The sequence below is a fragment of the Peromyscus eremicus genome, chromosome 7, assembly GCF_949786415.1.
Source record: "Peromyscus eremicus chromosome 7, PerEre_H2_v1, whole genome shotgun sequence".
Taxonomy (NCBI): domain Eukaryota; kingdom Metazoa; phylum Chordata; class Mammalia; order Rodentia; family Cricetidae; genus Peromyscus; species Peromyscus eremicus.
Window position 1 is genome coordinate 68,657,121 of NC_081422.1, and position 13,838 is coordinate 68,670,958.

The 13,838-nt window shown below is 40.9% G+C and overlaps 1 protein-coding gene across 1 annotated transcript in view; it reads left to right on the forward strand.

The window, feature by feature from the left end:
* Positions 1–7,810, forward strand: part of Wdr72 (WD repeat domain 72) — a 160,619-nt gene extending 152,809 nt beyond the window's left edge. Inside the window, exons 18-19 of the mRNA XM_059267006.1 lie at positions 1,377–1,481; positions 6,915–7,810. Of these exons, the coding sequence (XP_059122989.1) occupies positions 1,377–1,481; positions 6,915–6,970 (161 nt within the window). The 3' untranslated portion in view covers positions 6,971–7,810. The remainder of the gene's footprint in view (positions 1–1,376; positions 1,482–6,914) is intronic.
* Positions 7,811–13,838: the final 6,028 nt, after the last annotated feature.

The window sequence follows — 13,838 nt, forward strand, 5'->3', positions numbered from 1 at the left end:
AGTATGTGTATACACTTAGTAGTATATGTGTGTATAGATGTATGCATGTATAGAGAGAAATAATGGTGTATATACATCTTTACATGTCTGAATGAATATATATATATATACTCAATAGTTTGTGTATCTGTATATATGCATGTGTGTATATATGCACAGTGGTGTGTGTACATGTTTACATATCTGAATGAGTATTTATATACTCAATAGTGTATGTACATATATGTATGTATACATATAGACAATGGTATGTGTAAATATTTATGTCTGCCTGAGTATATATATATGTGTGTGTGTATGTGTGTGTGTGTTTGTGTGTATAGGTACACATATGGATTGTGATGTGTACATGTTTACATGTCTGCATTAGTGTATATACTTGATAATGTGTGCATATGTGTATATGTATATATTTGTGGAGACATATATGGACAGTTGTGTGTCCATGTTTATATTTCACATAAATGCATATGCTCAACAATGTGTATACATTTGACTTCAGATCAGTGGGTGTGACCTGATCTATGTGATCAGCACTCATTTTGTTCTGTCTACTGAATACCTTCATGCTGAGCAGGCCCACCTTCCTGGCAGATATTAGCTATGAGGAGATAACATGAAAATGTTGCTTGTGGATGTCATTTACAGCAAGTGGAAAAATCATAGATATTTGACTCTGTTTGTTAAAGAGCTGGTGTTGATAACATACTTACGGGAAATGTTGTCATACCTGGGTACCAGCTTCTGTTTCTGGTCCCTGCTGCTGCCTAAGAAACAATCTTGTGAAAAGCTGCTTGGTTCCCTAGTGTTCAAAACACTGGCCCTTCCCATCCCCACGTGGAATGCCTTCATTCTATACTTGAAGATTTCCTTTGTGTGAGACTTTGCGTGTGCATGCGTTTGGTGCTGTGGGTTTTGGGGTACTGAAAAGAGAGCCAAGGTGCAGACAAAGAGTCCGTTCCTAAGATTTGAGCTACAGAAAGAGCCACACCATGGGGCAGAGCTGGGCTTTCTGATTGAGTTGGCAGATGTTCTTTGCTCTGTGCCCATGTGCTCTTAATTGACTATATTGTTTTAGATTTATGCATTAAAAATACGATTTCTACTTCGAAAGCATCGCTTTGTCACTTTGTAGCTGTGTAGCTTTTAAGCTGATGCCAGGCGCTTATTTTTCTTCTGAGATAAAGTCACATCTATGGATTTTTCAACTAATTACGTGTCTGCCAATAAATACTTAGAGGATACACTTTATTTCAATTTATTATTTGTGTTTCCATAGTGTGCCCCACACTATCGGTGGGACTGAAGTGGTCTAATGGTGTTCACTGCTACTTTTTCATGGCTGTCTTTCTCTCTCCCTTCTCTCTTTTTAACAGCTTCAGTCAGTCCGGTCAAGCATGGCAGCGACTTGAACTCGGCAAACTTCCAAGATACTGAGGACATTCTTGACAGATGTGTCTTGGAAGAGTCGGAGAGTGCAGGTGGAAGCCATTTAAACATAGTCAAGTATAAAATGATAAATTTGACACAGCTTGGGGGTCCTTGGGAGTGTGTGGGGGAGGACACTGGAAGGCTGCTGGCTCTTAACAGCTGCACTCTCAAATTAACGCCCCCCCCCAGGAGGTCACGGTGTGGGGCTGTTATCTTTTCCTCTTTCATCAAGAATTCAGCTGGACAAAGTACAAAGACGTTACGACAGAGAAAGGAAGCTGACACCATTAGTTCATTATCAATTCCAAGCTAAACTGCTTAATCCACACAGAAGCTGGAAACTAGAGAAATGTTGACATTTCAAATATTTCAAATAATGAGATCTAGCAAGAGAAAGGCAGAAGTGCAGGGATGAGCAGAGAGGAACCAATGGCCACCTCTAGAATCTCTTTACCTTTTCCCTGTTCAAACAGAACTCTGGGAGGAAGGCGCTTTAGCAAAACAAGGGTGGATGTGGTCAAACAATGGGAGAGACTGTCGGAACCCTTTATCGGGAAGTAAGATTTACTCGGTGTCAAAGTTGCTTACGTTGATATTCTCTTTGTGAAAAGGAAAGGTAGGAAAATGTACCAGGAAAAGACAGCTAGGACAGCTTAGCTGGGATTTTTGATTCTGTCTTGGTCTGAAGCATGCCCAATTTTAATGATTAATTAATTACAAAAAAAAAAAAGAATTGTTACTAAAAATTGAATGACATTGTTGGACCACTCCAAACCATGAGGTGCTAGTACCCACCTCAGTACCATGACTGAAAGAGTTCGCTCTCTCTCCGGGCTGGACATTTCTTTCCTGTTTTCTCCTCCACCCTCTCACATCTCTGTGCGCTGATCTTTGTATCATATTTTTGATTCATCCTCTCGGTAGGCTGTCAGCTTAGTTAAGAGATTTCCAAATTGTGTCGCCTTCCCTGACAGGGGGGCAGCTGCAAACAGTCCCCTGATCCTTCCCGGAGGAGAGATACCGAGATTTAATTTTCAGTGAAAGGTGTAGCCTGCAATCTATGTCAGGCCCCTTAAGTCGTCTTGGAACCCCAATAGGCCCAGTGGTGATGGCAAGTGTGCATCAGCCCCCTCCACTGCACTCGGAGCCCTTAAAAGATGAGCTGCAGCTGCGTGCCCTATCCCAGCCATGCTGTCTCTTCTGCATCTGAGGGCACAGAGAGGCAGCATGTTTTTACAACGACGGAAACTGTTAAAGAACAAATTAGCCCTGCTCCCTGGCATAACACCCCAAAGAAAATGTCAATTCACTTCACTTGAAAAAGGAGAGGGTGATGGTAGTGTTAGCTGTCTATGCTAAAGATTATTCTTAGATTACTTGTGGTTAGGATTGAAACTGTCTAATTCTGATGAGGTTTTTACAGTTCTCCATGAGCTGTTTCCCATCAAGCGTTTTGTCAGGAAGTTAAATCAGGAGTCAGGTGTTTACTTAAGCACTCACTGTCTTTGACATGATACATCAACATGATGCCGTCCGCCAAGCCTTAATAAAAGTGGACCGAGAGTGAAATTCAGATGGCTTTTACTGTCTGACAGTCGTGAACAAAAGAACATGTCAAAAAAAAAAAAAAAAAAAAAAGAAAAAGAAAGAAAAAAAAACAGGGTAATTAGAAAACACAGGAGCTGGGGAGAATCTTATAGAGTGAGTACTGTTCCATACATCGGACATCATTAAACCAGTAATAAAGGATGAATTGCTCTGGCTTTTTCCTCTGTCCATCCTTGCATTTTAAGACATCTTACCCTTATAGGCCCAGAAACCTCTGGAGGGTTCGCTACTGGTCTCACTGCCTTCCACTGAGAATTTGTGGCTTGGTTGTCATGGAGACATCGTATTTCTCCAAGAATTGCTCATATTGATCCGTAGCCAGGCGTAAATGGCCAAGCGAGTGTTGAGGAGGAAAGGGGGCTGGGCGGTCCTGTGAAATGACCAGGGCTTGCGGGTCGGGAAGCAGCTCAGAGCAAACACTTAGGGGGAAAGAAAGAAGCCGTCTCATTTTGTTTCGGGATTTCTTTCTGCACTTTGGACTGTTGTCTTCTTTTGGGACAAACTAAAAGGAACTTGTTAGTTGCTTGTCATGTCAGATCTCGGGTGCCTGGTCCTGACACAGCTGTCAGCTTCCCAGCCCTGTGCAGTTCAGGGACACACAACAAAGAGGTAGTAGCATGAATTATTTATTACTCTTCGTGTGGATAAAATTCTGTAATAAGAAATTAAAACACTTCTGACAGAGGTGCTTGTGTGCTGAGAAAGATTTTGATGAGACGTTAAATTTCCTCCGAGTAGAAGCATCTGAGAGACAAAATTCCTAGAACTGAACAAGGAAAGAGAATAAGTTTTGTGTTTCATATGGGAATTTGGTGACATAGAGGGACTTTTTTTCGGGAGCTGTGAAATTATGACAATCCAAAGATGAACTTCAGAGTCTAAAGTGACTCAAAGTGTAGGGGCCCTACAATGATGAGCATCATCCTGGTGAAGTATACACCTCTGTTTACTGTGTGGGGGTAGCATTTATCTGGAAAGATTAACCAGCTTTATTACATGGGAAAAAAAACGATATAGGAGATTTGAAGTGGTGATATTTGAGAACCTAACTAAGAGAAGTATGTCAGTAGCTAAATTTACAATGATGTCGTGTGGAAGGGGTATGCTTAAGTCTGGAGACATCATTCTTTCCATTTTCCTGTGGAATGTCATCACTCCATCTGAAACTCCCTTTAACATCTTCATGGATGTGCAAAATCCCCCTGTTACAAAGCTGAGCGTGCTCAGCCTTCTAGCTGTAATGGATATTGACCTTATGTAGTTTAATGTAATGCTAACTGACTAATATATTTATTACCTCATTTTAAATGAATAGAGTAAATGTTTAAGGAGTATTTAGAAAAGGAAAACAGAAATGATTTTCCCATACCACGAGTATCGCTTCCTCTATTGTTCTATCCAAGTACTGTCTTTGTTTTTAAATCTTTTCAAGCTATCGCTTTACTCTGGCTTCTGTAGCTACATAACACTTCAGCCCCCGTTCATAGGCAGAAAGCAGGAAGGGCAAGGTAGCATGGAGAAGCTGAAACAGATTGTTGAAAAGACGTGAAGTTATATCTTAAGTGCTGCTAGTTTTTAAATGCCATTAATAAGATGACATTTTTAAATTTTGCATACAGTGATGCAGTTGACTTCTTGAGTGGCGTTTGGAGACAGTGGGTTAATTTTCACTGACATTGCTCTCCAGCCTAGAGCTGGCCAGGGGGAGCTGTCTTTAAATGGGCCACTCTGCATATGGGTCACAGCTCAGAGGCCTTGCAGAGTACGCTCACCTCTTCTCTGGAGGGCTGTACCTCACTCATCTTGCCGTTCTGATCTTTCTTGGTTCAAGCCTTATACCCAGGTGAGCTCCTGGAGTCCATTAAGGTTGGTGAAGCACCTGTCAGCCAGAGTATTCTTGCTATTTTGACCTTCCTGGTGAACCTAGAGGTCTGGTCTGAAGGGGAAAGTAACCCTTGGACATGTCTTTTCTTTGAAATAATTCATCAGCAGTGAGTTTTGGCTCACAGGTGAATCCCATATTGGAGCCTGTGTCTCTGACTCTGTGAAGTCTACCTTCTCCTTCCCTGGCATTTCTATGTTCCTGAAGCCTGTGGGGAGAAGGTTGATGTCTAGTAACAGAAACTCCGAGACAACAGCATGAACATGCAGCTCCCTGTCTGTGGATTTAGAGCCGTTAGACCTTCCTTCTGTGGCTTTTTAAAGCTTGGCTGCTTCTGAATTTAAAAGCTGCTATCACAAAAATAGTTCCAAGATCATCTAGTTAACTTCTGGGCAAAGCACAGCCTTATCCTCCAGATCCTTTCAGCAAAGACTCCTTGCCCCTCATCTTCACACTCATGATAAAAATTATAGGGCCATGTCTGCAATTTTTAGGCGAGTGTTAATGAGAGACCCTGGTGTAGAAAATTAATAATTTTGCCTCCTAACATTCTAGGGACGGCATAACTTCAGGGCAGGCTCAGTCAGTAAAGTGTTTTCTATGCAAGCACAATAACTTGAGTTTTATCTTCAGGACCTATGTAAAAAGCCAGGGGTAACCCAACTGCTGGGGAGGTAGAGACAGTGGGTCCCTGGAACTTGCTGGCCTAGCAGTCTAACTGAATCAGAGAGCTCCAGGTTCAGTGAGGCCCTGTCTCAAAAAGTAACATGGAGATGGATAACAGCATTAACCTCTGGCCTACACATACATGCATACACATGAACATACACACACACACACACACACACACACACACACACACACACACAAGGAGTGTCAGCTAAAAATAGTGGAGAAGAGAGAGTTTGAAAATGCAAAAAAAAATGCACTCACTAAGTTTTCACATCAATTGCAAAGTAGTTTATAATCAGTGTGTGTTCTGCCGTTAATAGAACATTTTAGTGGTTTCTGTGTAGCACATTGTGCATGTGGATCTATATACATCACTGTCAATCAATATTACATTTGCATGAATCTGATGAACAAAACTAGAATTCTCACAGAGGATGATACATTGTGAAAAGCCAAGGTGAGATTTTTTTTTTTCTTTTTACTACTCTGTCTCATGAATCACCAGCAAAAGCCAGGAATCAGAAAGTAGAACAGCTCCAGGATGGTCATGTTGGAGGGGCCTGATGATGATGCATGAGGGAGAAAATGTGGACAGTGTGAGCTGAGCATCAATCACAGCCGCCAAACACAGGCTTATGGCTGGGGCTGAAACTTGTTCTAGAAAAAGGAAAAACAATGTCAATAATAAAGTAATAAGTTCCTACTGGTTTTGTTTAGTAACGCCAATGTTTTAATTAATTTACTCAAAGACAAAATGTAAATACCAGCAGAATAAATTTTAAAGCAATGTAAAACCATAGGCTGATTCATACGAATATATACATGTAACAATATATGGTACAGTATTTATCCCCGCCCCCCACCTCATTTTTTGCTAGCCTACACAGATAACTACCTAAATGCTTGAGAGATACATATTTTGATTCTGCAACTTAATCCATACTTTAGCGAATATTTATAAAGTCTGGCACTGAAACCATGGTTGTAGATTGCTCTAACAACAATTAAGCTACTTAAAATGAGAGAGAATTTGCCTCTTTCAAGCCAAGTTCATCATTTTGGAAGACTTTGTTATTGGGATGATTAAAATCTATTGGTAACGTGTGGGATTAAAATGTAGGTACCTGCTTTATGAGCCAGGGATATTAGTTACCATATATTGCATTTTACTTCAGGGTGGGGAGGGAATGCAGAAGTCACAGAGAGTACGCTCCTTCCTTTTCCTGCTCCTTTACTTCCCCTTCCCACATTTCTCCTCCTTCTGTCTGTCTTCTTGTTTCTATATTGCACCCTGTAACCCAGATATCTGCTTTCTTTCTAGGTCAGCCTAGGCATCGTCCATGGCTAGCGAAGGTGTGCTCCTGCAGGATGTGCTAGATGGAGTATCGGAAGGGGAATCAAATCTGAACTAACAGAGAAGCACGAACACACTATCTCTTTTCCATCAAATAAAAGCAACGCTGTCAGTGGATTCACGAATATGTTAGCCAAAGTGTATTAAAAATGTTATCACTGATTGAGAATATCCAAATTCTAATTCTAGGAAATGATTACCTAAGTTAGTCTCCTTATTTCTCCTTATTTTCTGTCGTTACTTGTAACAAAGAACGCCAGCCCACAGGTATAGATTTAACAGTACTTCAGAGGTTCCCTTTCTCAGTGCCTGAATTGCAGAAGCCAAAGGGGTGCACAAGACTCTCAATTCACTGTTGCTTCAAGGTATTTAAACCAAAACTTTATCAGCTTTGCCACGTTGAGCTTGGACATATTGTTTTAGTGGGTGCTTCAGTTCCAACCAACCTTTGCACGTCACATCCTTAAACATGAAATGTCCTTTAGTCAATCTGTGGCATACAAGGGTGTCTAATTTTGCAAGGTCCAATCAGTCTGGACCTCTAATGACACCGTGGTGATTGTCTTTAATTAAAGGTTGATGTTATTAGCCTTGTAACCTAAACTGGGGGAGGGGATTCTACTTACAACATACCACAGTTCGTTCTTTGTTAGTTTATAAACATCTACAGTTCTTTTCCCAGAAAGAGGCTGGGCTAGCAGGAATTCTAAAACTAAAAAATGCAAAGCAGTATCAACAGAAATGGGCGTAAAGTGCTCATCTGTTAAACCGATCTGAATTATGTGCTATGACTTTTATTGAATGATTCCTTAATTTATAGAAAATCATCAAAGATTATTAACATATATCTAAATGAATAGAAATACAGCCTAATCCATAGAAAAATGGAAATAAATATATATTATATATACATAGTGTGTGTGTATGTGTATGTGTGTGTATAGTTCGTTTCATTTCGTACAATTTTAATTCAACAATTTTCTGAGCACCAGCCTCAGATCCTGTGTTGGGATGCAGGGATGAGGGAAGGAGAAATTCAAAGGAGAAATACATCATTGAGCTGCCTTGCTCTGTACCCTTTGAGACTTACAATTAATTATTGAGCTAGATGAATATATCTAATACAAATATCAAAAAACTGTAATGCCATCAAAGTAGATGAAAATCCATGCGTATGTTTCCTAAAATAGCATGTCTCTGCATGAAGTTAATTTTGATTTGTACTTAAACTGTAGTATGTTTCTAACAGTAATAACCATGAAAACCATTATCTTCTGAGTATTTTACCCCTTTGGATATAGCGATGAGTAATTTGAAACAAGTTACAAGCCAGCTAGGCAGTGGGACAGATTGTGGCTTTCAAGGCATCATAAGCATTTTGGATGATGAAACATCAAATATGTCTCTAAAAGGGGAAATTTTAATAGTTAAAGCCAGGTACATGTTAAAATTCTAGTATGTTTGTTAAAAGTTGAGTTTTATTATTTTCATAGATATGTCCTATTATTCCCTTTGCACAAAAGAATAACAATACATTTAAATCATTGCTGAATTTAGCATATTTTCAGGTCTGAAGGAAACAATATTGAATCCTTGATAAATATTTCATGGTGTCAGCAGTGGTGGGAAATCAGACATGGTGGAACCCTGGCTTCACTAAACAGAATTTTAAGATTCTTCAGCACCATAAATTTGAGTCACTACAAATTCATATTAAATGACTTCATCATGATGGGTTTTTTTTTTATCAATTTCTAAAAGCCAACACTATGAAACAAAACAAAAACATAAGCAAAACTGAATTAGGATTAGCACTGAATACGCTCCTCATGCCAGGCCTGTTTAGGATGCAGATCCCTGGGTCTATTTGAAAATGCTCCCCCTGGGAACTTCTGTCTGTGTTTTTAGTGATTTCTATTGTAGGAAAACTTGAAGTAGCAAGTTGACCTGTGACTTGTTAGGATCTACCACTGGGCACCACAGCCCTCAAGCTAAAACTAGTTTCTTGATTGGGGCAGGGTGTCTTTCTTGGTCTCTTGGTGAGCACTGGAGGACATTAAGCTGCACTTGGAGTCCTCCAGAGACTGTAATGAATTGTTGATTTAAGATACTCTTGCATTTCTTCTTGGCAATCATCTGGTAATATTTATCCTGCGTACACCTACATCCAGAAGTCTAATTCAGAGAAATGCCACGTCTTCAGACATGAAGGTCAGCACCCTTCATGCACTTGGTGGAGCTGTTCCTGGTCTTTGCTGGTGGTGTGGAGGATGGAGTCAAGAAAGCTCTTGGGGCCTGGAAAGAGGCTACCCCCATGTGTCTGGCAATGTGGGCTTCTCAGAGCCTCATTTCTTTGGCCGGTTGCCAAGCTTCCTTTCAGTTTTCACCCTAAGAGGGTTCCCTATGATGGTTTGTGGAGGACAGTGCATGCCCTGGAAAACACCCAATAAAAGTCAGATGTGTGGTATCATAAACACACAATCGGACGGCCTCAAGTCTTCCCTTGATGTTTTAGAAACAAAGCTAAGACTGCCTAGAACATGTTAGTATCAGGAAATGACAGGACCTTACAGTGGGTAGGCTGTCCTCAGAGACTGGCATCTGGGGTCATGTTTATCTCCCTTGTGTGTCCAATTTCCCACAATTTTAAACTCCCTTTAGAGATGTTGAAATCAACATTTTTAGAAACTATACTGGTTTTCCTTGATCTTTCAAAGGTACATTATGATAATCTAGTTTTCAAAAAAAAGTGATCTATATGCTGTGTATTTAAACTGGAGTGTCAGAATATTTTAATCCCAATTGATTTTAGTCTTCGCTTCACAGAATGGACTCTTGTAATTTTTTAAACTTAATTTGCATACAGTTCATGTGATCAGTTATTTTAAGGCATGGTCAGAACTCTTTGTTCTCTACACGATGGATTCTAACATGTATCCAATGTGCCAAAGTTGCAATTAATTTCATAGTCTCTACCGTGTAATGCTTAGCATTTGTTAAAGATTTTTCTAAATTAGCAGTAATCAAATTTAAATTAGTTAAGCGTCCTGAGTAGGGTCTTCCACACACAGTTAAAGGCTACCCCCATCAGATGCAGAGGCTCTTGCCTGGGTCGCTTGGTCAACAAGGATCCTTCAGAGGGTATTTGGAGAAAATATATAAATAAAAACGACCAATATCCCAAAGGGAGCCTAGTGCTGGAACCTCCCTTCTGGCTTATGTCCCTTGGAGATTGGCTGGTGTTATGTCACCTCCTGACTGGAGCAGGGACCAGGGTGAGCCTGCCCTGCCACAGCTCCCTTGCCCTCTTTACATTCATTCTGACTTTCCCAGATCTCATCTTTAAACTTAGGATATCATCGACTTTTTTTTTTTTTTCAGTAATTAGGGTTTGATAAATATTGCACTAGAAATGTTCATTCTGATTAATTAGATTTAAAAAAAAAACATTCCTTAGCCTTGGACCCGCTCATTTACTCTTTAATAAATACACCTTTGCTCCCCCCAAAACAATCTGCATATAAATGGACTGTGATGATTGCATCATTGTTAGTATGATTATGATACAGATAAGAAAACATAAGCAGGCACATGAATACCGTGTAAAACTGATATTCATAGACCACTTGAACACGTTTACGTTGTTTTCTGTGATAAAAGAGAAAATTCTTGGTGTCTCAGGCTCTATCTTTTAAGGCAAATACCTTTTACCCCATTGCTATGCCACATTTTCTGTCGTCAGTTCTAAAGATCCTTTTTGTCTTCAGTAGCCTGATCCTTAGAAATGTTGTAGGGATTTTTATTCAAGGATACAAGGTCTTTAGCAGTAATGACAAACAGTCCATATTTAGTACACTCCCAGCCTAAATCTGTAAAGCGCCAAATGCCAGCAACACACCAATATTCATAACATTATGTAAAAGCAATAATTAGTTGGCACATGCCTCCCAAACCCATCATTTACTCACTTAGCAATCATTTTAATTGCAATTATCTGCAAAGTCATCAATTGCCTTTTAGATCCTGCCCGTGCATATTCTAAGGGGAAGGTGTTTGCACAATTCCTTCTAGGATAAAAGGAGAATCTATGCTCCGTTCTCGAGCACCACAAACTTCCTGTAGATTTTTTTAAAGGGGTTCCCTGTTAATGCTTCGGGGTCAACTGCATTGCCGATCAAAAACAGCCTCCCTCATCTATCATCAGGACCAGGCTATTTTTGAATCTCCGGTTGCATCCTGTGTTGGTTCAGCCTCCCATTTGCATTCTGAAGTTGGGCAATGTGGGTAGGGGACATATAGAAACCAGGTCATCATTTTTTCTTCCCCTGAGAAGGAACTGTGGGGATGAAGTTGTCCGTGAGGTTGTTTTTGTGATAGGGAAGATTCCCTGAGATCAGTCCCTAATTCAAATAACCAGTGTGTTCTCCCCCCCCCCTCCCCCAGTCTAAGCGAAGAAGAATTTCAACTTCTTCCAAGATAATGGGGTAGAAATAAATACTCCTTTGTTTGGGAGAGTGAAGTGGAGAAATAAATGTGGAGGTCTCAAGGTTATGTTTTCGCAGAGAGCGTGCTGTCTCAGGTACCCTCTGAGAAAAGCTGGTTTGTGTGTAGTCTTCCCGTCATGTAGGTGGCAGCAACACCCAAGATTAGAAAATATCAGTTCCCTGGCTCTGGTCCAAAATGTATTCTAACCAAAAAAAAAAAAAAATCCTCGTGGAAGAGAAAGGACTTAAAGCACAAAGACAGATTCCTCTCTGTCTTCCGGAATCTCTGAAGCACTATTTTAAGGTTATGCTTAAACCCGTTCCCATAACGCCGGGACATCTGTCACTTCCTTCAATACTGAAGTCATATTCTGCTCCTGTTCAGACTGGTAGAATTTGTTTCTGTTTCATTCTGCACTAGGGTCTGATTTCTTTAGCTTCTCCTGGCTGGAGCCTTTCTCTGCTGGCATAGGAAGGACACTGCTCTCATCCCTCACTACCCAAGCTTCTTGTGAAATAGAGACAGGGCGTCTATGGAAACATGGCAAAATGAAAAAAAAAAAATAAAAGAGTCTTGAGTAAATGTGGGTAGACAAATTCATTTCCCCTGATCTCCCTAACCAGAAGTGACTGCACTCGCCTGTCCAATGAAGGTCACACCCAGAAGTCCAGGACACCTAGAAGGGAGGCCAGAGACCCCACAGGAGCCACATAACTAAGGATGGGGTGTGGCTCTGCTGTGCGGTCATGGGTCAAGTCACTGAGGAAGCTGTTTATTCAAATGTCCATAAGAGCCGGGCGGTGGTGGCACACGCCTTTAATCCCAGCACTCGGGAGGCAGAGCCAGGCGGATCTCTGTGAGTTCGAGGCCAGCCTGGACTACCAAGTGAGTTCCAGGAAAGGCACAAAGCTACACAGAGAAACCCTGTCTCGAAAAACCAAAAAAAAAAAAAAAAAAAAAAAAAAAAAACAAACAAAAAAAAAAACAAAAAAAACCACAAATGTCCATAAGAATTTAGGACTGGTATGCACACCATTATGCGGTAAATTTGCTTTCCATTGTACTAGAAGACTGGTAAGAAGCAGCCTGCTCTTCCATTCCTGATGATTCGGTACAACTCATACATGTTATAGAAAACTTTTTTTTTTTTGCATGTGAAGGAAGCTTGAGAACATTCTTATCACTTAGACTCAGTACATCAAAATATCAAGAAAATGGTCACAGTTCCAGGCAGGTGAGCACACGACAACTGACTCCCACGGCCAGGAAGGTAAGAAGGCAAGAAGGCCGCACGTCCACTCCTTCAGTTCGGTTTCTCCCATCTTCTGTTCCCTCACTCAGTGGTTCTCCACCTTCCTAATTCTCCAGCCCTTTAATACAGTTCCTCATGCTGTAGTGACGCCAACCATAAAATTATTTTTGTTGCTACTTTATAACTAAATTTTGCTACTGTTAGGAATCGTAATGTAAATATCTGTGTTTTCCAATGGTCTTAGGTGACCCCTGCGAAAGGGTCATTCAGCCCCCAAAGGGGTGTCAACCTACAGGTTGAGACCTGCTGCCTCACATCCTTGATCTCTGCTTTCAACCTACGTAGTTGAATGGAAATATTTGAAGAAATAGCGTGCATATAGCAGGCATTGAACGCCGGGTAAATGTTGAGCATCCAAGCTACTTGGCCTTTCTTTTCTTCTTAAAGGCTTTTTAAAAGTGTGTGTGTGTGTGTGTGTGTGTGTGTGTGTGTGTGTGTGTGTGTATACATGCTGGTGTCCCCAGAGACCAGAGGCTAGAGTTATGGTTGGTTGTCAGCTGCAGTGCAGACATGGGTAATGGGAACATCTCTCCATCCTTCTCTTTCTGTTTATCTATCGTGTGTGTGTGTGTGTGTGTGTGTGTGTGTGTGTGTGTCCGCATGTCTGTATGTGCACATGCGTGGTACATGAGGCCAGAGGTGCCAGTCCTCCTTGGAACCAGGGTCTCTTGCTCACTGCTGCATGTGCAAGTCTAGCAGGCCCACAAGTTTGCAAAGATTCTCCGTTTCCAACACCCAGTAGGAGCACTTCCGTTACAGCCCTGTGCTACTACATCCAGCTTTATATGGGTTCTTGGGATTCAACCTTAGGCCTTCAGGCTTGTATAGAATGTCCTCTAGCCACTGAGCCATATTCTCAGCCTCCCCTTCACTCGCTTCCTAGAAAACAATGGGAAAATAGTCTCACACTACCCTGAGCCTTATTCTCTTCATGTGTACATGTGGACTAAAATTACAATTTTAAGTGTCATTTGTGTATACTATTATTAGTGAATATAATAATTATTAAAATAAGTATGCATACCAAAAATGCCTGGTTATCATCATCATTGTGGACAGCCAGAATGATACTCTGGTCCTTGGGCAGGCTTGTT